The sequence below is a fragment of the Protomyctophum parallelum genome, assembly GCF_964188405.1.
Source record: "Protomyctophum parallelum genome assembly, chromosome: 9".
NCBI lineage: Eukaryota > Metazoa > Chordata > Actinopteri > Myctophiformes > Myctophidae > Protomyctophum > Protomyctophum parallelum.
The window spans coordinates 7,360,737-7,388,318 of NC_139706.1; the positions used below are offsets into that span (position 1 = coordinate 7,360,737).

At 44.6% G+C, this 27,582-nt stretch overlaps 2 protein-coding genes across 3 annotated transcripts in view; one reads left to right on the forward strand and one right to left on the reverse strand.

The window, feature by feature from the left end:
* Positions 1-4,894: 4,894 nt before the first annotated feature.
* LOC310863989 (aquaporin-11-like) lies at positions 4,895-10,248 on the reverse strand (the record flags this gene model as incomplete). The annotated part of the gene is made up of 3 exons (XM_083772522.1): positions 4,895-5,217; positions 8,012-8,128; positions 9,639-10,248. 3 exons carry the CDS (start codon positions 10,246-10,248, stop codon positions 5,111-5,113), a joined length of 834 nt encoding a protein of 277 aa, XP_083628648.1. The 3' UTR covers positions 4,895-5,110.
* Positions 10,249-15,357: 5,109 nt separating this feature from the next.
* pak1 (p21 protein (Cdc42/Rac)-activated kinase 1) overlaps positions 15,358-27,582 on the forward strand; it is a 57,457-nt gene continuing 45,232 nt past the window's right edge. Inside the window, exons 1-2 of one of the 2 annotated variants that reach the window (XM_083772780.1) lie at positions 15,358-15,803; positions 26,369-26,392. The gene's annotated coding sequence lies outside the window, so the exon portion shown is untranslated. Of the gene's footprint in view, positions 15,808-26,368; positions 26,393-27,582 lie in introns of both variants that reach the window. The other variant, XM_083772781.1, reaches the window with a different exon arrangement.

Consider the following 27,582-nt stretch of genomic DNA (forward strand, 5'->3'; position numbering starts at 1 on the left):
AACTTTCAGATGCTGTTTTTCTCCCAGTGTAGAGGAAGAATGCTCAGGATTTTTATTGTGATCTCCCGCTCTTGAAATATATGATCCTTGGTATTTCTATATCAATATAAAAGACCTAAAGACGCCTATACGCGTCCAAGCCACCCCATGACATATTTTGATATAAAAGACATGTATACACGTCCACGGCCAAAACATTGTTAACAGCTACATCTATCTCCTTCTCCTCAGATGGAGCCTTTTCCTCACAGCTGCCAAAAAAATCAAAGGGCTGGTGTTGCATCATGGGACAGAAGACGACGTCACTTGTGTCGAAGGTGTTCCTACATTGTGACTCTCGGCTCGTATCGGTTCTTCTCTTCCTGTTCCGAACACACAATGTTCCGTTCTGTCTCACAAACTGCCCCGATAATTATGTACTTACTGTCATCCCAGTAGCCTAGAAGATACAACGTGTCTCCTTATGGTCATCCCGAACGTCATTGACCAATAATATGTCTCTGCTGTAAACTAATCACTAAATCACTAAACTGAATCACCTAACAGTCCATGGAATAAGAAAGTCAGTAATAAATACATCTTTTGGATATCTATTATCTAGAGACAAACTTGCCCGCAGCTGTCCCCAGTAGTACTCTGGCGTAATGTATTTGTTCCCCCTTATCACCCTAAGCCTGATTTTTATATTGAGTTGCGTGCCGGCCCAGAGTCTCGCATCAAAAACAGCGATCTATAAACTCTCAAAGCATCGCTACGCCGGTGCACAACAGAGTATTACTCAGGCCTAATGTTGCCATTTGAGAATAATCATTCCATGTTATGTTACGGAGAACAATAAGTTCATCTGCGTTGCACTGATGCATCATCGTCATCCCTACTGGAATTAAGATTAATGATGAATAGCCTCGTTCCACTCGGTCTGTCATAAACATTCTGGTGACGCACTAGGGCTGGCGTACTGCCTCGAGCCTAGAGTCGCGGTTCGGAAGAACTGTGGATGTTACTTTCATTCAGGAGAAATGATAAGGGTCTACTAAAGTAAAACGTACTGTAATTGGTTAAAACTGCCCTCAACTGCCTTCAGGGTTTATCATGATGATCTTGTTACAATTCCTACTAATTTACTGATTGTCTGTTTAGATTATTTTCCTGATCACACCCCCTGAACCACTCCAGACTATTGACACACCCAGGCGGGCTTCTATTCTACTGGGAGGGGGGGGGGGGTCTAGTGCTGTGGACCGTATAAATAAAGGTCTCTTGTTTGTGTTTTTGTACCTGACCACCAGCTTGTTCTCTGATGGTCCTCGAGAGGGAGACATGTTCTGTTTGTATTAAGTCTCTTGAATAAATGCATAGTTTTTGTAACGTTTTCAGTTACTTTTATTTAATTAAGTTATGCTCTCAATATCAAGAAACTGTATTGTTTCAGACGGAATAAGGGTTTATATTACTTTTATATTTTCTAAAGCCAGAATACACGCTATTTCTCTTTTTGGTTCCTCCACTCCACTTTAATTATTTCCACACAACAGCTCAAAGGTATATTAATGATGTTGAAAATGAGTGGAATTCCCCCTTAAAGATCAAATAAGGGTCCTGTTGGTTACCAACTCTCTGTCATTTAGCATGGGGACCACCTGGAACCCCCTCAAGGACCACTGGTGGTCCCCAGACCACCGGTTTGAAAACCACTAAACCTATAAATTAATTATGTATTCTGCCAATCATTATTGGGTTCTTTACAGATTTATTTTGCCGATAGAGACAAGACACTGAGGACGGAGGGAGAAGAACGTGTACATGTATTGTGCATTTTTAGAGCAACAGTTTGCAATCCTTTAACATGAAAAGGTAGGTTGGAGTGGAGCTCATTGACAGATCTCCAATGGCGTTTGGATCATAGGGTTTGATTTGATTTGTGGAGATTGTTTTGTTGTACAAAACGTGTTAAAGCTATTGTTTGCTACACATCATTTTGGGTTTGGGGAATGGTAATGACATGATTACGCCAGTAGGGGGAAGTAGAGACGAGGAGAAATAATAAGTTCTATTATGGTGACTTTTCCAGCAGCTTTTTGAGTGGTGCAACCACTCCTACAACCAGCAATGTCTGTGTACATCCAATGTATGTGGTCATGAGCACCAGTATATGACTAGGGCGCCAGAAACAGGGATAATGCTGCAATGTAGCCTGCTAATGAGAGGGGGGGGGTTCTGCACAACCTTTTTTGCACCAATAATAAACACGGGCAGGGATTATGCATGTCTTGTTGACACGATCGGGTCAACTATCGGCACATCCCAAACAAGGCATGCCTATTTTCCTATATAGGGCTTTGGTGGTGGAGAAGAATGCCCCCCCCCCCCCTCTGTTTGTTTTGTTACAAATGGAACCCTGGTTTCCCCTATTACTGCAGCACACCTTCAACCACAGAAAGGTGTTAGTAATGACACTGATTATCAAACTCCATTACAACTACTAACTTGACGGACGCCCTATAGGCTAGGCCGAGGCTAGGCAGTACTAGGCATGCTCTGGTGTCGGCTAAGCCGTGCAGCAATTAACAGCCACCTCTAATCGGGTTTCAACGGCAGTCAATCAGCCCCATAATCAATACCCGACTCCCTATATAGAAACTGTTTAGAGAGAGACTGCTGTTGAGAGACAACTGCCAAGGAAGTGCTTTAACAACACAGTGATTGGCAGGTTGCACCCCGAGTGGAATAATATGAGAGTGGTGACACTCCCATTGTAACAATGGAATGCGGAAGTGCTCATTCTATCTCAATGGGATAGTTCCAATGTTTGGAACTATAGCCCATAGGCACCCGCTTTGTGGCGAGATTAAAGCGTGTCACCACTCTCTTACTATTCCACTCTGGTTGTGCCGATGTCTATGCAGTGTGGTTCTTATTTACCATAAGCACTTATTGGTCATGAGTTGTTCAGAGAGTCTGATCTAAGTCTGAATTAATGTAGTAGGGCCTGACATTGAGTATATTCTATATAGCTACACACAGAGCCATTGAAGGAGAGCTATGACATCTCTGTTCACTTCATGGGGCCAGTCCAATGGTGGCTCTTCTACATAGACTTCTATTGGCGAAGAGTGACAAAGACTGAACCGGAAGTTTACAGAATGCATTGGAGTCTATGGGCTCGCGTGAGTGACAAACGAATAAATTGTGACCGGGCTGTTTTCTGCCCCTCATTGGCATAACGCTCCTTTCAATGGTTCTAGCTACACGGATGTACTGAATGTATGATATGAAAGACAATACAGGAGGCTGTAGTTGGGTTACACACGGATGTACTGTGTAATGTATGTATGATATGAAAGACAATACAGGAGGCTGCAGTTGGGTTATTCTTGTGTATTCAAAAGGCACAATTACATGTTGTGCAACCATACACACCTAAATGTGATTACATTCTAGTATTCTGTGCTTCACCAAATATCGTTGCATTGATGATTCTCTGTGCTACTCGTACATCGTACAGCTTCGCTTGGACTAGAAAAGAAAAATCATATACACTACATTACAGTATAATTACTTATGTTGACCGTCATAACAATAAGGGAAATTATGCAGCTAAATGCACATTTCCAGTAGCTAATAGCATGTATTTGGTCTAGTAATTCAGTTCAAGTATATTGTTCCAGTAGAGGTTCTGCCAAAGAGGATATTATACGTTATATTGTATATTATATAAACGTATAGGACATTATATTATACAAATAGGACAGTTTGGACATTATACAAACTGGATTTTGTTTTCTAGTTTCTCTAGCCAGTGGTTCTCAACCTGTGGTTCCCCAGTTCAAATGTGATTATTTTGGGGGGTCCCCAGTTCAAATGTGATTAGAAAATGTTAATTCTGTTGCCTCTTGTATAATTGGCTGCCAAAAGATGGTTTGCCTTGTCAATGTACTGTACAGTATATGCTATTTTACCCTTATGAATCAGCAGAGTAGTATTAAAATATTTGCCCTGTTATAGTATGCGACATGTGCTTATTGTGCTATATTCTTGCTGCTACAGTACAACATTCTGCTATACAGCACTTCTTGCTCTGGGAAGTCAAACTGGGGCGAGGACATTTCCCGCTTTGGTTATGAATCATAGTATAATGGCTTCACATTGTAGGGACAAGGACATGATTATTATCCATACTTTCTCACTGCTATAACTGAAGTACAGTAGGGTATACTGTAGGGCCTATATATGAAACCTGAATGTAGCAGTACATGTATGTGCATATATTGTACATGCATTGCACAAACCATTCCAATGGTAGGTGACAGGTTGTCCTTCATAGACTAAAGTCTAGACATATATAGCACTCCCTCTTCCCCAGTAGTTACATAAAAAAGAGGGTGGCAAAAGAAACACAAAACAAGCTCAGGACCGGCGGTGCGTTACGTAGAGCTTCTGTTTTTGAACATTTCTGAAAATGCCTGCCTATAATGATTTCCCCAAAATAGGGACACACCAGCTTTAAAGTGGCTAATGAATATTTGATTGCAGACCAAATATTCTGATATAGATTAAAAAAAACTGTTCAGACCCCAAATGACGCCCCTGCTACAGATGATTGTCCTTGTCCTTGCGGCGGCGGTGGCTCAGGGATAGAGTGCCTGGATGGTAACCATAAGGTTGCCAGTTCGAACCCGGGCTCCCCCAGAGTTACTGTCGAAGTGTCCTTGAGCAAGACACTGAACCCCTAATTGCTCCCGATGTGCTGGTTGGTGCCTTGCATGGTTTCCGCTGCCATCGGTGTATGAATGTGTGTGTGAATGGGTGAAAGTAATGCACAATCTCTGTAAAGCGCCTTGGATAAAGGCGCTATATAAATGCACCATTTACCATTTTGGCATGAAACCACCCCATCTCCTCCTCTAGCTAGGCAGAATAAAACCATTTTATAACAATTTATAACAAGTGTTCATCAGTATTCTGGAACTTGTATTTGTATCCTTTCTGACAGAAATATCGTTGTTTTTTTAGTTTAGTTTTTTACTATGATGAACTGTGTCCTTTGAATGAAATGAATGGTGAACAAAAGGGCACTTCTCAGTGTCCCCCTCATGAAGGGCCCCAATCGTCAGTTCTGTTTCTTGCTCTCCAGCAGGGGGCGGTAGGGAGGCGGCGACGTTTTCCCAGACAGCAAAGGAAGGACTTGATCAAAGAGCAGCACAGAGCTGGCCATACCTGGAACACACAGGGTTAAATTATAACTAGGGATGGTGCGATAACCGATGCCCGAAAAAATCAGATAACAAGGTTATTGAGTACACGTTATCAATAAGCTTTTGGCTTATCAAGCCTCTTATGGAGCATAGCGGCCCATGGCGTCACGTTTAAACGATCAAGACAAGAGGTGATCAAGTAATAAATGTAATCATCCATGCTGGCACAAACTGTCTAAAAATGTGCCTGCCAACCAGCACTGCCCGGGGGAAACAAGATTACGCTTTTAAAGTGATGGCACACATAGTAACCAGTTAACCGTTTATTTAATATTATTTTATTGGTAAACGGGTCAATTGCCTTCCACCTGTCAAAAAGAAGTACTGTATTTGAAGGCCCTAGTGAAAGGTACTGGTTCTGTTCAGAATGTATTGTCTCCCGTCTTTCCACATAATAATTTAAGATGCTCGATAGTGAGCTCGATAAGAACCAGGCTCGATAAGCCTGATCAATAAGGTGCTCGTTATCAATAAAAAATTAACGAGCTCCATCCCTAATTATAACACTGTGTGGGGAGTAGGGAGCTGGTCATACCTGGAACACAGGATGGAACAGGGTTAACTCATTTACCACCAACAGGACCGCCAGCCAGTCATTTTATATTGGAGACACCTTTAGTTTGAAAGCCGTTTCACTCGTAAACCGAGAGTCGGGAAGTGAATTTTCACTATGAAACGGGTCCTGCGAATGTTATTTAATTCACCCAAAACATACATATTGTAATCGTTTAGAGAAATGAGCCGCAAATCAGGCTTGATTTGATCCAAAAAGAAGAATCCGAGACGATTCTAAAAAACGACTTCATCAGGACTATCACCTGATGAAGGCCGTTCACGGCCTAAACGTTGTGTCCTGACTCCTGAGTTAAATGGTGTTCTTACAAAATACTGTTGGAGCAAAGACTGTGTGCGGACTTCTCCTTCTCTGTATGTATCTACCTTTTGTCCAGCACCAGCAAGGAACTGGATGTGCGTAAGCCACCTGCTCTACGATTCTAAAAAAACTGCGACAGCATAAGCCAGCGGAATGTTCACTTACGTTTTTGTTTATTTCCCTCTTTTCATCGCACCCGAACCGGAGTGTTATGAGCACGTAGAGAACACAATTGTGAATGTGAATAGTAATCAATTTATATTAAAATAGGCATCAGAAGGCGATATCAGCGGTAAAATAGTTAAAAGATAACACACTATGCGGGAACTGGGACTAGAGAGCTGATCATACCTGGAACACAAGGGGGGGCTTACAGAGTAAAAGCAGCTATATCTTCCCGGCACCCCGAGCATCTATTTTGAAAGAAATCCAGGCGTTGATTGTGTTAACAGATTGTGTTAATAGGATACGCACCACGATACATGGTTGACGATACGATACAGGGACGATATAGACGGTATGAGCATGACATAATCATTCTATTATTTGCATTGCAAAACTATACGATACAAAGTCAAACGATGCCTCATGTTGCTATTTACACATCGATAGGCCTATACTTTGATTGTTGATGAATCGATGCAGTTACACCCCTATTAAATTATATACGATGTGGGGAATAGGGATTTCACATTTTTAACTCAAACGTCAGATATCCAGAGAAGATGAGTCCTAGAGCTACAGAAGCACCGTTCTCTTCAGTCTTCTCTACAGGAGGGGAAACCTGACACCTGCAGCAACTCACTCTCTCTCTCTCACACACACACACACACACACACACAGGCCGCACTGCCCTTAGGTCAGTTCTATCTATCTGATACACACACAGTCTGTCTGTCTCTTGTCTTAGGTCACTTCTATCTGATACACCACAACACATGCCTGCCTGTCTGTCTTTATCTATCTGTCTCTGTCTGTCCAAAAGCATAATAATCGTTCAAATATACCATAAATGTCCATGCTACTGTGCACATTTGTGTGTGTGTGTGTGTGTGTGCACACACAAACACACACACTTTTTCCGAGAGTTATATAAGAATATAAGCCTGCGATGTGGCTCCAGTGATATTGTAATGTCACTGTCTGTGTCACAGACAGTGTGTCAGGACTTTCACATCCTCCTCACAATAGAGTGTCACAGTCCCGCCCCCTCGAGAGACCCGGAAAAGAAATCCCCGTTCATTTTCCTCATAGACTTTTCAGAAAGTATTTATTTAAAGACGTTTACTCCGCGGACAAAGCCAACTCTTGTCGTGACAAATCATGACAACAAACACAGTTTTTCGGGCCAAACAAAGAATTAGAAAGTAGAAAAAAACGGCAGGTTACATTTTTTGTTGTTTTTCTTCTTTGTAATTATTTGTTTGGTCCAAAATATTGTGTGTGTTGTCATGATTTGTCACGACAAGAGTTTGCTTCGCACGACGCTTAAAAGGTCTTTAAATAAATACGTTTTGAAATGTCTATGGGAGAAATTTATTGGGATTAATTTCCTGGGCCTGGCGTCGTCATGAAAGGGGGCGGGACTGCGACGCTCTATTCAGCCTGGAAAAAAGGCAACCGTCGCCCCGGCATGTATTTGAAGTGGGTCAGGTTTAGTATTTTGTCCTGGATGCCCGTTATAGCGTCAGTGGTCTGTTAATCACTTAAGCCTCATTTATACTAGTTTGTCGTGCAGCGAAAATAGCCGATCTACGAGCTCAAAGCGCGTACGTGTTGTGAGCTGCCAATACAAATGCCAGGTTGAAATGTTGTTAGTTCTGAGAGTGGCACAATAATGACCAAATGGACCCATAAAAGGTCCAATACAAGACGTACTGACCCAGTACGGGGGCCAGCCAGTACACCAGGGAATATTCCAGGAAGCCGTTTCCACTGCACGAGAACTGGGTAGAGAAGGCCAAGGCTGGGTTAAATACTGCCCCGGTCACCCCACCACCTGGAGAGAGAGAGAGAGAGACACACAGACACAGACAGCTGTTATTGCGAACGCAGTGATTGCGAACGCAATGAGCACTAACTATGAGACCCAGCAGATCATGTCTGTGTGTCTGTCCCGCTGTGACACCACCCGCCCGCCACCAAAGGGCGCAGCTGTAGCACACACACACACACACACACACACACACACACACACACACACACACACCCTCACGCACACACACACACACACACACACACACACACACACACACACACACACACACACACACACACACACACAACCACACACACACACACAGTAGAAAACTTAAAAAAATTACTAACTAAAAAGAAAAAAAAAGTACGTAATTTATTCTAATTGTTGTTATTGCAATTTACGAGCTGCGTTCGCTTCCCGCGTTTGCGCGTCTTACTTGTTTATAATGGGCTCGAACATTCTGCAAATATAGCCTATTTACGTCATTTAATATGTTGTTTAATGCAATCAGATAGGACTTTTCTGTTTGGATGTATGGGCTGTCAAGGACAGCAAGTAGTTTTTTGCCACTCAGTAGGCGTTCCTGCATAACTTCCAGGTATGATGATGTCACGCAGTGCATACCCTCTAGTCTATACACCCCTGGGGGAATCCAGTACTGTATATAGATATACTGTACATTTTTTAAGTGGTTAATCATTAGCCATGTGACTCTGCCACCTGCAAACACACACACACACACACACACACACACACACACACACACACACACACACACACACACACACACACACACACACACAAACTGTATGTACATACTTTGTGCACACAACGTTAACATGTAAATGATAGCAATGTTTGTTCTTGAGAACGGGAGTTTTGGGATGGCCTGTTCCAGAAACGATTTGGTCCAAAATACGCCCTCTTGGATATCCGATAAGCTTGTCTTTTTGAGGGTTACTGCAGCTCTCTTTCTCCCCAACCTCTTCGTATCCAAAGACAATAGAATCATGACAGCCTGCTGTCAATTCAATTCACGTTTGACAATTCAAAGGACTAATTGGCATGAGAAAACGTTTGTAAAATACGTTTACATTACCAAAGAAAAGAGTGGAACAATATACAATCAAAACAAAGTTCATGTACAATTGAAAGCCAGAATATCAGTTATCAGTGAATCAGTATGTAAGGAGGGACCGTACCTATGTTCCCTCAGCTCTATGTTCCCTCAGCCTACGACAACCTACCTCCTCCCTCACCCTAACCCTAACCTCCCCCGGGGCAGACACCTAAACCTAACCGCAACCCTCTCCACACAATGATTAGTAATCTCGCTGCTGTGTTTGCACATTGTTGTGAACACAGAAAAGAATAAACACATGGAAAATGTATAAAACAAACAAAAAAATTACGCAAGTCTGCAGTTCTGTCTATTCTCAGTGAGTTCACAGTGTATACCCCCCCCCCCCCGCCCACACACACACACACACACGTCTCACACAGTGAAATGGATAATAGAACAGATTACCTGCGTACACCAGCGTGGTGACCACTGCGGCTATCGCGTGCACGCGGTACTTCTCCTCCAGCGCGTGCGTGTGCGTGGCCGCCGTCTGCACCGCGAAGGCGCACGCGAGCTCCACGGCGGCGGCGTGCGGCAGCGGCGCGCGGATGGGGCTCTCCACGCAGCGCGCGCCGTTTAGCAGCGCGTGGCGCGCGTGCACGTCCGTCAGGCCGAGGCTCCACGCGGCGGGCGCGGCCGCGCGCGCCAGAGCCGCCGCCGCGAACTGGCACGCCACGCGCCGCAGGGCGCACGCGCGCGTCATGCGGCCGCGCCAGGCGCGCTCCAGCGCCGCGCACGGGTTGCCCACGCCCCCGGCCGAGGTGAGCGCGTGCACCACGGAGGCCGTGTACGTGAGGGTGAGCGCGAGGCGCGCGTCCACGCCGCCCACGTCCGACAGGAGCTTGAGCTCGTGCGTGCACGCGCACACCTGGAAGGTGGACACGAGCTCCACGGCGTACGCGTCCAGCCCGCGGCGCGCGAGCATCGCGGACGTGCACAGCAGCCTCCGGAGCGCCGTGCACAGCAGCACGATGCACGCCAGCAGCGCGCACGACGCGCACACGTCTGGAGACATCTGGTGGTCCTCCTCCAGTCCTGGTGGATGTCTAGTGGCCGTGACCGTGACTGTCTGTCATCTGCTGGCTGTGTGTGTGTGTGTGTGTGTGTGTGTGTGTGTGTGTGTGTCTGCTATCTGCAGGCTGCGGCCACCACCACCACCACCACGGGCTCTATAAAGTGCAGCTGTGCTCAGCCGTGCACTGCAGATGGAGCTGCAGATGGATGGATGGAGAGCAGAGAGCACAGAGCATATTAGGGTAGTGTTAGTGATAGGTAGAGAGCTGCAGCAGCTGCTCACGTGGTGCGGAAGTAACTGAGTTCGCTATAATAAGTAGTTATGCTCTGCAGTCCGACGGTGTCGCTCGAAGAGAAGATAAACAGAAATATGCCACGCGCTTCTGTTTACACTGTAACTGTACAGCATCACGGCTCCGCAAGGCTTCTGTAATAGGCGATTTTAAAGGTGACAGATGGGGTATTGCCCCCCCCCCCCCACCCTGGTGGCCAGCTGTTTATTTTATTTTATTATTATTATTTTGTTGTTTATAATACATTTGATATACCGGTAGCCTATGTATTTTTATCTTCTTCTTCTAAAATCTTTTTTAAAAATCGCAAAGCATTGCAGATCTACATCTCAGGACAATAGGCCTATATGATGCTCTCAGCACCATGGACGGCACTGTAATAATTAGGCTAGCCTGTGCTGTGTGCTGTCCTGGTGCTGACATCTCTCTCTGGGCCTTGGCTTGGATCCCCATCATCCCTAGCCTGGATCCAGCCCAAAGACCCTGCCCACAGTCTGATACTCAGGCTACATCATCCCCATATTGTGGCTTAGTGGTAAGCTAGTACGGTTCAGGGTAGTGGTAGAGCAGCCGGACCGGATGGGAACCGATTCCCAGTCCCAGCTCCCCCAGAGTTAGTGTCCAAGTGTCCTTGAGCAAAGACACTGATTTCAGGATTTCCAAATGTATAAAAGTCTTTGAAATTTATATTTTCAAATGGCCGAAATGTATAGTCTATATAGGACTGAAGTGGTTACTGTATGTTTTGTGATAGGCCTAATAATCAAAATCTACAAAGTTACTAAACTAAGGTTTTCGAATAAATGTAGTGGAGTAAAAGTGCAATATTTGGATCTGATATGATGTATAGCGGCATTGTAGCCTATAGTGGAGTAGAAGTGAATGTATTGGAAATTGGAAATACTCCAATAAGTTAAACACCTCAAATACCTACAGATACCTCAAAATTGTACTTAAGTACTGTACAAGTAAATGCACTTTAGTTAGTGTCCACCAGTGCTAGATCATTATGAGAACACAACACACATGTTCTGGCTATGCATTCAATGTGAGGGAAGGCTATTATTTACTCTCTCTCACCTATAGATGTCACTGTTGCCTTTTTAATACGTTCACTTCCAGACATTTCTTTTCTTGTCTGTGCCTTTTTCTTCTCAATAGAGTTTAATATGAGGGCATATGGTTTGTTGAACTGTATGAGTGAGGATATATGAAGCACGTTATCAATAATCATTCATTTTTCCAGCTACAAATATGTTCATTGATTTGGTATTGATTCATTAGTAGATAGGCTTGGGCTCAGTGGTGGAAATTTCACTTTATTTTATTATAACTTTACTGGAGTATTTCCAACTTTGAATACTTTTACTTCTACTCCACTGCATCTCAGAGATAAATATCGTACTTTATTACTCTACTACAGTTATTTGAAAACTTTGCAAAACAGCCATTATCCACCTAATCCCTATACTTTACACAACACAAGTGACACAATTTGAGTAGTTCTTTAAAGTAGGCTACCAAAAGTAGAAAGTATAGCCTACTCATTATGCAGTAAGTAGGCTCACAATTCTTAAAAAGTCTTTTGAAAATAGCAGATCTACAAGTATACAAAGGCATTGTGAACTTGTAGATCGTCTATTTTCAAATGGCCCGAAATGTCTATAAGGCTGAAGTGGTTAAAGGGGAATACCACTCATTTTCAACATTGAACAATAATCATATTTTAGAGTTGTTTAGAGTTGTTTTGTGGAAATAATTTACATATACAAGCCCAAAACGTGTCGTGTTGCAGATCTGCTGTTGTCGCCGAACTAGAAATGATATCCTGAAAAGTAACATAATAGGTTTTCACCTGACCTCATATGGTACTTTGTGTACCATGAGGTGTGTGAACTCCACAGCTGTGAAGACACCCTCGCGTGGAGCCAGGCCCGGCTCCAGGATGAAATGACGGAGCTATAGGGGGCAGTTTGAAAGTGACGATACAGTAAAACACATGATAAAACCTAAACTGAGGGTGGGGCAGAATTTGCATCTGAGCGGGTATACTAGTAGGCCTCCTCTGGCACCCCTGTGGCGCCGGGCCAGTGGAGCACTTAAAAAGACAGACACAGACCACCCTTCACCCTTCTAGAAGACCCCCGCGACCCAAAGCTTGATCCTGCACGGACACAGAGACATGCCGCTAATTCCTCGACTCCTGTGCTTGCTGGGCCTTGTGGTACTAGGTAATACACACTGTTCTTTTATTGGTTCCATATGGTTTTCAGGACCCTTAACTCAGATTCACCGAGAAGTCACAGAACTGTAAGGGTCCATTTGGTACCTAAGAAATACAGTATATGAATGATTTAGCTGGGCACCCCCTGGAACACCCGGCCTCGATGACCCCCGGGGGTCCCGGACCCAACTTCCACGTGGTTTCATGTCAGGCCATATGGTTGCAGCGTTATGTGACTATATGTCTAACCTCTTGTACACCGTATTATACTAACTATATATGTACTTATGTAGATATCTTTATTTTCTTTCCTTATAAAACTACAATTGATGGAGCTGGCACACAAATAGTGTGTTGCATTGTGAGCTTGTAGATCTGCTATTTTCGACAAGGATATTTTGGTGTTGAGGGGAAAAGGAGTGGACACCCATGTGTCTCTTTATAGAAACCATTAAAATGAAAGGTTCTTTAATAGCAGTGGTTCCCAAACCGTGGTCCGGTACTTCCCAGGGGACTCCCTAAATGATGTTGGGGTGGTCCCCAGATGATTATAGCTTAATGTGCACCATTGTTTTCTTACTCAACAGTAAACAAAGTGTATACAGAGTATACAAATTCAAATGTGATTATTTTTGGTGGGTCACTGTTTGAAAAGTTTGGGAACCCTTGCTTTAAAGAACATGTTTATTTCTGGAAACTCTATAGTCTATACTCTATATGGCATCACTCTCATTTGGCACCTTTATTTTCTTGTATTTTCTGTCTTTCTTATGTGTGTGTGTGTGTGTGTGTGTGTGTGTGTGTGTGTGTGTGTGTGTGTGTGTGTGTGTGTGTGTGTGTGTGTACACTAGGCACCGCCAGTCCCTCTTATTCCGAGCTGAAGCTGGAGCGTGGGAGCTGTCCAGAGAACTGGTCCAGCTTCAACAGTCTCTGCTACAAGTACGTGCCCACGGAGCTGAGCTGGCACAACGCAGAGCTCAACTGCCAGCTCGACGGTGCCCACCTGGCGTCCGTCCACGGCGCCGAGGAGCACGACTTCCTCCTGACCCTGATCAAGGACGGCAACTCACCCACGATACTGACCTGGATCGGGCTGAACGACCTCTACGTGGAGGACAAGTGGAAGTGGTCCGATTGCACCGACGTGGACTACACCTTGTGGTACAGAGCTCAGCCCAACGCCGGCCGAGATGGAAACTGTGCGTTTACAAACTGTGCGCGACAGTGGTGTGACGACTCATGTTCTCTTCCTTTACCTTCCGTGTGTGTACTTCGTACATAAACGTGTCCTTGTTGTGGAGTGGAAATGTGTGACGCAACTCTCACTGTACACAATAAAAGAGCATGAAATATAATGTGTGCGTTTACTGGTCACTGGTGCCATCATTTCAGAGTGTCTCCATTGTGAAGCACATTCATAAACATTCATTATAATAAACTATAAATAATTAGCTAGGCTGGACATGAAGTATACTTGAAGTTAATTATGTATTGACTCTATTGTGAAGAATATAACTCTTAAACTAAATGTGATTGTATTAGAGCAGCAGTGGTGTCTGAACGGTTTTCAAACAGGGCCATACTGTCATATAGGAGGCCTTGCTATGTTTCACCAGTTTCAATTGAAACGGGCCTCCACCCTCTATGGGGGTCTTGAAACGCGCCTCCAGATTCCTAAGGCCGCCCCTGCATACTGTATGAATTAATTAATGCATTATTTTGGTGTCTTTGTCATAAGACCCATCAGAAACCATAAGAAACCATAAAAAATATCACATTTACTTCTTGGAAACAGAAAACTGCACAAAATAAAAACATAAATATGTTTGGTTAATACCCTCAAACAAAATTAATGTAAATATCACGTTTTTCTTTGTCCGTTTGTACCATCATGCTTTCTCTAAATATTCTGCAAGTGTAGTATCTTATTGTCAAAAGTCTCTCTCTGTCAAATCAAGGTTTTTATATGAATAATGTTTGACACATGATATAAGGGGCAGTAGTAAAACAATAAAATGGTGTTTATACCAAATATCGGTTTACACAGCTCTGATATAAGGGGCAGTAGTAAAACAATAACATGTATTTTTTTACCTATTAAATAATGTTTGACACAGATCATCATATAAAGTAGAAAATAAAATGGAACTCATTCCGAACAGGGTCGGGACGGATGGACGGACGGACGGACGGACGGACATTCTGCATAATGAGTACTTTGACTTGTGGTACTTTAAGTACCTTTTGTACCTTTTACTCAAGTACATTTTGAATTCTGGACTTTCACTTGTAAAAGAGTATTTCTACATTCCTACATTCCTTCCTTCCTTCCTTCCTTCCTTCCTTCCTTCCTTCCTTCCTTCCTTCCTTCCAGACCAGACCACGCCCCCTCATCAGCACAGAGCCAATGGGGAATCTCTCACGCCTATTGAGACCCGCCCCTCCATCCATCCCGTCCCTTTAACAAGACAGACAGTCGGATCCACCAATAGCCAGCCGGCAGGAGCCGACTCCAGCCAATGGCCGTACGGTACTGAGGAAGGGAGGGGAGGGGAGGGCGTTGCCATGTGAGCAGCACCGAGCAGCAACTGAGCATGCTTGCTTCTGTCTGTGTGTGTGCCGTGTATGTGTGAGCGTGCGTGTTTGTGTGCGTGTGTTTAACAATAGCGTTCGCTCGCTAGTATGGACTGGTCAAGCTTTCTTTCTTGGCCCGTAGACGAAATAAATAAATACATAAATCGGAAACGGGGCGATACCGTGGCGTGAGCCCGCAGCTCCACAGTGGAGTTGGCCTGCCCTGTATGTGGAGTGTGGACACACACACACACACACACACACACACACACACACACACACACACGAGTGGACAGAATACACGAGACGAGACTCTCTGCCTGGGAGGAGGAGTGTGCGTGTGGATTTACCACCACGAGAAACAAGACGCCGCACACACACAAGGGGGATATTTTCTTCTTCTTTAGCCCGACCTGCTGCTTGTGGGCAAGAAGAACAAGGAGGAAAATAAATAAAGACGTGGTGGTGAGTACCGCTATCGGCGCTATTGTTATTATAATGAATCTATTTATTTATTTATTTTGGGGGGGGAAGCTATTCTAGCTGCTCCTGCTTCTAGCGTGGCTAGTGTGTACTATGTGTGTGTGTGTGTGTGTGTGTGTGTGTGTGAGAGAGAGAGAGAGAGAGAGAGAGAGAGAGAGAATGAGAGAGAATGAGAGGGCAGTGCAGCGGTGCTAACTAAAGCCCTGTCTACGCCGACCGGTGTCGACCCCCACCCCCTCTCCCCGAAACATATTTAAAGAACAAGCTATCGCATACTGTAGTACACACACAAGGCGACGAGCGACACTGTAAACGGGCGCGCTTGTGTGCGTGTGCGTGACGTTATGTACTGTCTGTGTATGATGTATGTTACGTATGTATGTATGGCTGCCTGTCCCATTATGACAGACAGACAGTGTGGGTCCCATTATGACAGACAGACAGTGTGGGTCCCATTATGACAGACAGACAGACAGACAGACAGACAGACAGACAGACAGACAGACAGACAGACAGACAGACAGACAGACAGACAGACAGTGTGGGTCCCATTATGACAGACAGACAGACAGACAGTGTGGGTCCCATTATGACAGACAGACAGACAGACAGTGGTGGGTCCCATTATGACAGACAGACAGACAGACAGACAGACAGACAGACAGACAGTGTGGGTCCCATTATGACAGACAGACAGACAGTGGTGGGTCCCATTATGACAGACAGACAGACAGACAGACAGTGTGGGTCCCATTATGACAGACAGACAGACAGACAGACAGACAGACAGACAGTGTGGGTCCCATTATGACAGACAGACAGTGGTGGGTCCCATTATTATTATTATATCTATAGCCTACATTTATATATCTATAGATATAAATATGCAGTGCAGGCATGGGTGAACATGTAGGACGCACACTGTGTGTGTGTGTGTGTGTGTGTGTGTGTGTGTGTGTGTGTGTGTGTGAGAGAGAGAGAGAGAGAGAGAGAGAGCGTGTGTGTGTGTGTGTGTGTGTGTGTGTGTGTGTGTGTGAGAGAGCATTAGCCATTATACCACCACCATGTGCAGGATTTATTTATATGGTCATTTTAGCCTACCGCCCTGGCTGGGGGGGGGTGTCCCCCCCCCTCCCTCTCTGTTTTATTATTGATGATACCACTGGTCAGTGGTCAGTTACTAACAGACAAAACAGTGGGCTGTGGATAGGGGTCAGGCTTTGGTTAGCCCTCCAAGCAGAACCCAAATGCTACTGAAGTTTCTGACATTTGTTCGACCCAGTGCATTGGGTCCTGTTCCTCGTCGTCCATGCCACCTGATTAAAACATTTACTGGCTCGTGTTTACATGTTAAAACGCCTCCCCGCGGCATGTGACGCCATTATTTTCCTTGAGTTATTCTGAATTCGGTAACTTTAAGTAGCTATACATCCCGGTGCGAATATCTCCTGTGGCGCGGAAGCCGTTAAGTATTTTTAATATATGTTTGCCCGATTTGGAAGCTTGGATTCTTCTTGTTTATTGACACCTCATTGTACCGCCTATCTGGCTAGCTAGTGGCGCTATAGCTATGACACAGCAGATCAGAGGCAGGGACGTAGCCTCACAAGCCAACCGCACACCGGGAGGCGGTACAATAAACGGTAAACAAACAAGAAGAAATAAAGCGACCAAATCGGTCAAACAAAGATTAAAAATACTTAACGGCTTCCGCGCCACAGGAGATATTCGCACCGGGATGTATAGCTACTTAAAGTTACCGAATTCAGAATAACTCAAGGAAAATAATGGCGTCACATGCCGCGGGTCCTATTTTAGAGAGAATCTCCACATCCGCATTTAGGAATTTCCATACGAAAATACACTAGCGAGCAGGGACCCAACGTAAAACTAAACAAAATATCAAAAAAGTTTTACGTAGGGTCCCGAAAGGGGCTAGGCTTTGGTGTGGTCTCACAACTCCAATGAATGAATGAACGAATGAATGGGAAAACAAATGAGTGATTAAATGAGTTGGCACTATCTGTTTTGTCATCGTGTGTGTGTGTGTGTGTGTGTGTGTGTGTGTGTGTGTGTGTTTTAAGCAGAGTGTGTGACTGTGTGTGTTTAAGCTGATCTGCTATATCTCAGTGACTCAGTCTGTACTATAGCCTCCAGTCCTGTCTATTGATAATAGTCCAGGATTAGACATAGGCTAATAGGGTCACAATTCTTACATGATCGCCTAATCGCAGGTTATTTGAGATTATGGCAATTATTTGAGATTATTATCATATTCTTTCTTTGTATGTTTAAGTTATTCAATGCAAAAAAAAACAATTAAATCCTTTGGTTATTTGTGTGACAATTAATCGTCAATTTAAATGTGTAACCGTGACAGCTTTAGGATTAGACCCCTTTGGAGCTGTGACCTGACCACTGTCTCCTTTTTCCATAAATATGTTCCAGTGGTCATATAAACAGGGAATTCCTACAACTACCCCAAGATTACATCAAGACAGTTCAGTTACATTACAAGGTCTAATTTCCACTCCTTCGCTCCCTTCACTGCTCCTGTAAATAACTTTAACCTAAATGACTTATAGTTCCACATATTTAATGACGCAGCGGTTTGGGACAGTAAAGTGTCATTGATTTAGTGGACGGTTCTCGCTGAGGGCCGCAGAGCTCTCTCTCTAGCCCATTCTGACCTGAGATCAGATTCATACGAGGTTTCCGCCGGACACACACTGGTCTGATGAACCCATTCTGACCTGAGATCAGATTCTAAAAATGTCAGTCGTTCTTCGATTTTTCAAAAATAGCAGACCTACAAGCTCGTATCGCGCCACTCGGTGGCGCGATATGAGCTTGTAGATCTGCTATTTTTCAATAGCTAAAGCATAACATGATGCCAACACCAAAATGGGTGCCCGGTCAGAATGGGCTAGGAGTCTGAACTTGGCATCCATGCACGGTGCATTAACAAATGTAACTCCACTCTCATTACCAGACGAAAGGCCTTTTAAAAAACACTTTAATTTCAAGATACACATTTCTCACTTCATGGGTCTCTGATACTGCATACTGTATAGCTTATGTTTTCTTTGTTATTCATTGTCTGTCTGTCTGTCTGTCTGTCTGTCTGTCTGTCTGTCTGTCTGTCTGTCTGTCTGTCTGTCTGTCTGTCTGTCTGTCTGTCTGTCTGTCTGTCTGTCTGTCTGTCTGTCTCGGTCTGCACTCTGCATTTAGTTTACACATGATTGATTGATTGATTTATTGAAATATTTATTAACGGTTTGCAGAATTACAGTACATTTCAAGCACAAACTCAATACAAAGACTGTTAACTGTAAGTGGACGACCCAATTAAGCATTAAACTTGTTTACAAGAGGGCCCGCCATGTTCAATTCATTAAAACATTTAGAGACGTACAAATAGACACTTCTATATAGTCAAAGAACAGAACAGGAGTGTCTCCGCAAACTGGACTCTGAATGAACAGGCCTTAACTGTAGTTCAGTTGTTGCGCTGCAGGGCAGACGCTGCCCTTTGCTCCCGTCATAAGAACAAGCTATCCTTAATGTCCCCTGAATGCATTCCTGGTTAATGAGAAACTCGGGGTAAAGAGAAGAGAAGGTGACTTAAGTATTCAGGCCTGATCTTGGAACTGTGCTTCAGTACGCCACTTAACATCGACTGGCAAAACATGCATATAGTCAACAGAGTCTGTAGGCAGGCAGGCAGGCATACATACATTGCAGACAGTAGGTCAGTCAGGCCTGATCTTGGAACTGTGCTTCAGTACGCCACTTAACATCGACTGGCAAAACATGCATATAGTCAACAGAGTCTGTAGGCAGGCAGGCAGGCATACATACATTGCAGACAGTAGGTCAGTCAAGGTTTGAACCAAAATAAATTGCAATAGTAATCGTTCAAGGTTTTTTATATGGTTGAAAGTTGGGGTACCATTAACAACCTATATAAAGCAACATTTGCACATTTTCATTATGCTTTAAGTAGCATGTGACGTGTCAAATTAGGGGTTATTCATGATTCTGAACCAATTCCAAGCGGTAGTCTTTTAGCCGAAAAGGTATGGGCTGAAGCATAAGCTTTATGCTCAGGCCATACCTTTTCGGCACTATGTTGACTATGTAGTTTTGCACAAAAACACTCCGTGGGCTAAATTAGGCCATAGCCACTTGCCCTTTTGGGCAAGTTCATAGCCACTTGCCACTAGCCACTTGCCCTTTTGGGCAAGTTCATAGCCACTTGCCACTAGCCACTTGCCCTTTTCGGCAAGTTCATAGCCACTAGCCACTTGCCCTTTTCGGCAAGTTCATAGCCCTTGCACTTGCCACTTGCCCTTTTCGGCAAGTTCATAGCCCTTGCACTTGCCACTAGCCGCTTGCCCTGGCTTTGGCCTAATTTAGCCCAAGGAGTGTTTAGCCCAAATGTGATGACCTCATCACATTTGTGATGACGGCTATGTCAGGCTTTTAGCCCAAGGAGTGTTTTTCGTGCAAAACGAATGCTTGCAATGGATTCAGAATCACTTCACATGGGTGTGATTTTTCTTTTTTGTTGTTGCGGCTTTCGCCTTTTATTTTATATTTTTTATAGAGGGCAGTAGGCTGACAGGAAATGGGGGAGAGAGATGGGGGAGTGACATGCAGTAAAGGCCGTTGGGATCGGGAGTCGAACCCGCGTCACACTGTCAGACTTGGACTACCGGCCAAGGTGCCTGGACCGCTGAGCCACGGCCCAGGCTGGTGTGATGTTTTTTAATATGATATTTGGAGGATGACCCTGAGGCTAATAAAAAACCTTGGACTACTATTGCAATTTATTTTTAGCTTAGATTGACTGACCTACAGACCTCCTGGCCCAGAGCCTTGGTTCAGGACCCAGATATGTGTCCTTACTTACATTCTTATACCACTATATATTATCTGACATCATTGTTATCTTACACTATTACATTTATTATTATTGCTACTACTTGCCTGTACCTCCTCTCTGTCTCCTCCCTCTCTATTTTTCTCTTATTTCTCTCCCTCGACACGGTCGAGAGGCCACACTCCCTAGAGTCGGGTTCTGCTTGACGTTTCTTCCAGTTAAAAGGGGAAGGTTTTCGTTAGCGCTGTCGCAAAATTGCTTGCTCTGGGTGTGATCTCTGTCGGTCCTTTGCTCTACATGTAAAGTGTCTTGAGACGACTTGGGATTTGACACTTTAATATGAATGTGTAAAACCTTGTGTGAATATTTTATGAAAGGTTTACATCTAGATCATCGCATCACACCTTATTCTACAAGTGGCAACAACCACACTTGCATCATTGTAGTTTAACTCTGTGAGTGTACTCAACCACACGTCCACTTGGTTCTATTATATTATGTACACTCTCAGAGCTAACAGAGCCATAATAAGGGTCCCATTTTGGGCCCCTGGTGGTTCCCGCTTCCCGGACGGTCCCGGCGTTGAGGAGAAGCAGTGATTTTAGGACATAAATAAATAATGGTTGAACATCAAAGTGATCCAGGGTGTGGTTGTCGTGTTGGCTACGTTGCTGGTGGTGCTGTTAGACCCAGTTACCATGGAGACATGGGCGTGGTTGTGGTATGTGGGTGGACTGAGTTTGTGTGTGTGTTTGTGTGTGTGTGTGTGCCGTGCGTGCGTGAGTGAGTGAGCGCCACTGTTTATATGCAGTCAGGCCAATCAGTCAGTCAGTCAGGGTTACTTTTGGCCATCTCGACATGACAGTCCAGTCAGCTGGGGGTGGTTGTACAGTTGACTGATAGGGTCTGCTGTGAGGGGGGTGTGTGTGTGGGGGGGTGGTGTGGGGTGGGGGGGGGGGTATGAGGCGAGTAGTAGAATGTCAGACAGAAGGCAAAGGAAGGGGACATGCTAACGGAGAGAAAGGGTTGGCGACTATAGCCCGTTAAGACCAGAGACCAGATTCTACAAATGTCTTCTAAATCCTGGCAGTTTTCTGAAAATCCCTATGTTTCTAATGTCAGTGGTGCTTAAACCTTTTCATGTCAAGGACCCCCAACATTATGTATTTGGCCGCCGACCCCCCTCAGAAAACGTTTTGTACCAGGGACCCAAAAGGAAGAATAAGTCAGCACACCATTTTGAAATCTCCCCAAAAACTTTATTTACCAAGGCGGGGTCAAGAACACAACGTTTCAGCCTCTGTGGCCTTCGTCAGGTATATACCACAGAGGCCGAGGTTCCAGGTTTAAATGGTGTAGAAAAAGTGTCAGGTATGTTATTGCGGGCCAGCAACTTTTCGTATGCATGAATAACTTACCCCCGTACCCTTGCCTGCCCTGGATCAGATAAATCCCACTGAAGCATTCTCTGCTGTGTGCTGAGTCAGTCCGACTGCGTGTAGTGTGTAACACCCCGGGAATTGAACCTGGGAACCCCTCTGCGTGGAAAGCTAACATCTTAACCACTAAGCCAAAAGGATATATCCCTGTAACTCGGCGAGATATTCGACTTTTAGCTGAGGTTGTGAGCCACTCTGCTACATCATGTGCTGAGATTTACAGCGCCAGCGCTATGAAATAACAAAGAATAACGTAATACAGACGGCATGTATAGGGCCTAGTCCAGTGTTTTTCAGACCTTTTTATATCGGGGTCCATTATTTATTCTGCATTTGAGCCACGGACCACCGTTTGATGAAGTTTAGCTTCTCAGACCCAAGTTAAAGAATATTGTGTTTATCGTTGGATACGATTTTGCCCACGCTGTATTAATGTTTGTACCATTAGGAGAGATAACAGGCAAACATTGATCAAAATAACAAGCATTCTCTAATTTTGTGTTGACCCATAACTTAAATAATGCAAATGTTTAACAATAAATTAACTCTTGAGAGCGTAAAATGAAACCAAATGGATTTGCTTTCATTTTACGTGCTCAAGAGTTAATGATCTAATGACTTGATTAATTGATTTATTTGGTTACCAACTCTCCCATCATTTGGCCGGGGAGTCGGGGACCACCTGGAACGCCCTCAAGGACCACTGGTGGTCCCCCCCCCCCCCCCCGGATCGGCCCGGACCGCTGGTTGAACATACCACTGGCCTCGTGGATGAACCGCAGAGGTCAAGTTCATGCGGCTAAACCCTCGTACTCTACTGTGTGGCCCAGAGGGACTGAAACGAGACCTAATTAAAGAGCTCCAGACTGGAAGCTTTGATCCTAAGCGGGGCTGATGCATGTAGGTTGTAGGTCTGTTAGAGAAAGGTCTCTGTGGTGATGCATGTACTGTTAGGTCTGTTGGACTCTGCTCTCTGGTGCTAATAGTCAGACCAACGCCAGGCCTGATATCTCAGCTTCACACACTGTGTGTGTGTGTGTGTGTGTGTGTGTGTGTGTGTGTGTGTGTGTGTGTGTGTGTGTGTGTGTGTGTGTGTGTGTGTGTGTGTGTGTGTGTGTGTGTGTGTGTGTGTGTGTGTGTGTGTGTGTGTGTGTGTGTGTGTGTGTGTGTGTGTGTAGTGGCTGAATGCTTGAGTGCTTAAGTATTACATTCACACACCCTGTAGCCCTGCATCCATAGAGACTGGGATTCTGTGCACGAGTCTTTGTGATATATGAGGGGTGTGTACTGTCAACTGTGTGTGTATGTGAGGGATGTGTACTGTGCGTGTGTGTGTGTGTGTGTTCTCATATGGGTGAGCTGACGATGTTACAGTTTAGTAATTAACACGATCAGGCTCCATAAAATCTAGGTGTGTCTCTCTCTTCCCTGATCTCTCTATGTAGCTCTCAATTTTATTTTATCTTTAAGTCTTTAAGTGTTATTTTAGTTTTCTGGTGATTGGTGAAACATCGTCCTCTCTCTCTCTCTCTCTCTCTCTCACTCTGTCTCTCTCTGTCTCGCTCTGTTCTCGTGTGGAGGAGTGAGAGAGTGAGAGAGTGAGACGTCTCTGGAGACGCTGTCATCACAGCTAACCTGCTCACTGAACCAACAATAATATACACTGGCTATAAATATACCCCTCTCTCTCTCTCTCTCTCTCTCTGTCTCTCTGTCTCTCTTCCTCATGACTCAGCGATATTTTACCTGTAAGGGGCGACCCAGGTCAGGCGGTATAGGGTATAGCAACCCTTGTTATTTCTTTATTTATACTTATTTTATTGGCGTCATGGATGGATGGACGCATCCATTGTGAAATTGTATCACATCAAATCAGCATAATACCATGTCCACTCTTTCCCATATTTCAACCTCTCTCTCTCTCTCTCCTCCTTTCCTGTCCTCGTCTCTCTGTCAGATTGGAAGGTCGTCTTACCGTCTCCACCGTTCTGTCTGCTCGTCTGTGTCCGTCCGTCCGTCCTCTGTTTCTGTCTTATCATCATTATCACTGGCAGGTGGAAAACCTTGTATGTCAGGAAATGGAACGAACGTTTTCCGTGAGCATTGTGAGCATTCTGTATCGGCTATTTGAACTATGCTTTCACTTTCAACTAAATACATGTACTTATGTACAGTTTTGAGGTATTCTTTTGTACTTTACTTGAGTATTTCTAATTTCAAATACTTTTACTTCTACTCCACTACATATCAGATCCAAATATTGTACTTTTCCTTGCAAACTTTAGTTACTAGTAACTTTGTAGATTTCATTATTATTATTATTATTATTATTATTATTATTATTATTATTATTATTATATTATTACATACATTAACTACTTCTGCTCTGTAATACAGCTTTATTTGCACCTTTTTCATTACATGAAATGCAGCTCAAGGGGTCATGGTGGCACAGCCGGTAGTGCTGGCGGCGTGTTCCCTCCTCTGCGTCATCAGTGTGCATACCCTGGGTGGAGTTGGCAAAAGTTTGCATGTTCTCCCTACCCGTGTCCCCTAGGGTAGGTACCCTCACATGTTCTCCACGTGTCCCCTAGGGTAGGTACCCTCACATGTTCTCCCCATGTCCCCTAGGGTAGGTACCCTCACATGTTCTCCCCGTGTCCCCTAGGGTAGGTACCCTCACATGTTCTCCCCGTGTCCCCTAGGGTAGGTACCCTCACAAAAAACATGCAGTAATCCTGGTCTCTAAACTACCTCCCCCTGGCCAGCCGGGGTGCCTGATGGAGGGGAAAGGTACGTGCGGCCTAGGAAACTGTCAGGTGAAAAGAAACAACTTGGACTCCTCATGCATAGAAGGAAGCATGAGGTCAGTCCGCTGCCCCCCCCCAGGTTGGCAGAGGAAGTGTAGCACCCAGGATTACATTAGATAATAGGGACTTTAAGCAACGACGGCTACGGCAGTCGGCTCCGGCAACCAGAAATGGATCAGTGCTCGATACATTAACCTGCTCTCCGTCGCAGCCCTTTTGACCTACACTTACACGTAGTGTCTACAAGGCCATGTCATAACCATGTTTATTGAAATTATAGCTGTCATACATTTACACCGATTGCTCCATCACCTCTCCTATGTAATGTGTTGGCATGCTCTGAATGAAGAAATAACACTTAACACCGCGGCACTGAGTGCCACGCTATGAGCTTGTACATCTGCTATTTTTGGAAAATCGTGATAATGTGGCGCAAATCTTTGAATATATATTCTTTCCTGAACAACATATTTTCTGATGGGGGTCGGCGGCCAATTACATATAGCTTTTTTGGGTCCTTGACATGAAAATCTTTGAGAACCACTGACATGGAAACATAGGTTTTTCTGAAAACTCATCATGATTTAGAACTTAAAGGGACACTTCACCCTTTTTGCAAAAAAATATATGTTAATGACGTTTAGAAGATTTAGAACACTTTCCCGGGGGTCTTTATGTGTGTAATATGTGGTTTTAGATATTTTAGATTGTAGCAGTGAGCCCGGTGTCTCTGATGTCATGGACACTGGGCTCACTTCCTTCCTGGACTACATGTTGTCTCCGTAAGACAGCTCTCCCCCTATCCACAAGGAGGAGCAGTGCACCAAATAATTATGGGAATTGTAGTCCAGGAAGGTAGTGAGACCAGTGTCCATGACATCAGAGACACTGTGCTCACTGCTACAATCTAAAATATCTAAAACCACATATTACACACATAAAGACCCCCAGGAAAGCTTCTAAACGTCATTAACACATATGTTTTTGCAAAAAGGGTGAAGTGTCCCTTTAAGACATTTGTAGAATCTGGTCTCAGTCCTAAATGGGTTAATTGATTTAGCAGCTATTTGTGTAAACGGCAAACTGTGTCGTGTGTAGCTCTATTGGTATGATAAGACACTCCTGACATGGTTGAAGTATGCATATTAAAAAATACATAAAGAATGGTCACATCTCAACCTAGATAAGACAAACACGTGGACCATGCGACGCTGACTGTAATGATCGTGATTATTATCGAAGATAATCAATTTTCACTCTGCTGTCCCTGCATTCTGTTCACTGTCTCTCTCTCTCTCTCTCTCTCTCTCTCTCTCTCTCTCTCTCTCTCTCTCTCTCTCTCTCTCTCTCTCTCTCTCTCTCTCTCTCCTCATTAAACTTCATCTATCCTGTTGGAGAGAGAGATCCATACAGACTGTTACCCAGCCAGTGCTACCGGTCAGTCTGCTGAGTGCACTGCTGACCATGCTATGCCACCGGCCAGAGCTCTCTCTCTCTCTCCCTATCTCTCTCTCTCTGTGTGTGTGTGTGTCTCTCTCTCTCTCTCTCTCTCTCTCTCTCTCTCTCTCTCTTCCATAAACACAGACACGGGCGCACACAAGCCTCCTCCAAATGGATGTGTCCGGTCAAGCGTATCAGCCTATCCTCTGCATGCCCTCTCTCTCTCTCTCTGAAGATCTTCGTGTGTGTGTGTCCCATGCAGCGTACACCAAAATAAGGAAGCAACTGTGTGTGTGTGTGTGTGTCTGAATGTTTGAGTGCAGTATTACATTCACACCCTGTAGCCCTGCATCCATAGAGACATACCAGCGTCTTGTCCAGAGGGTGTTCTTGTACATCAATCTTCCTGACGCTACAGAAACGGCAGACAGACTCACCGCAACGCTTTACCTCGCTCGGTGGTGTCTTGTGTGGCTCGAGTTCGCTTGAGATGGCGGGCCTCCGTTGCGGTCTAGTCCATAGAGTCATATATTTAAGGTCTAGTCCGCAGTTGGCCACAGAAGCGGGGCGTGGTTATAAGCACAACCCGTGTAGGATTTAGAATGTTGCTGGGTAGCTGGGTAGCTAGACCTACAGTATAAGGTTCAGGATGAATTAATCTAATCAAATCTGTATTTATATAGCACATCATAACAGCGCCCGTCGCTGCAAAGACAAAGTAAATCGGTGGGTTTTCATAAAGATCTGAAAACCTAAATGGACAGGGCAGAGCGGATTGGGGAGAGGTAGGTTGTTCCAGAGCGCGGGGGCGGGGCTCCCCTAGTCCTTCTGTTGGTTTCAAGGACGTTTAGTGGTAGTTGCAAGCACCTGAGGGAAGACTGACCCTGACCTGTGTACAGGGAATTACAATATAATTGTCTAATCGTGAGGAAATTAAGGCATGGATGAGCTATGTCTAATTGTCGTTGGGGGAAATAGGGCTTAACCTTGGCGAGGAGTCTGAGTTGAAAGTAGCTAGCTTTGACGACGGAGCTGATGTCTTAGTCCATTGTAAATGTGCTGTCAACGATTACAGCAAGGCTTTTGGCGGCGGAGCGCATATTGGGGGTGAGGTTGTCCGCTGGGGGCGGGGGGTAGAGTTGCTCTGAGTAGAGTTGCTGCTTCTTCGCCTGGAAAGCAGCCAACTT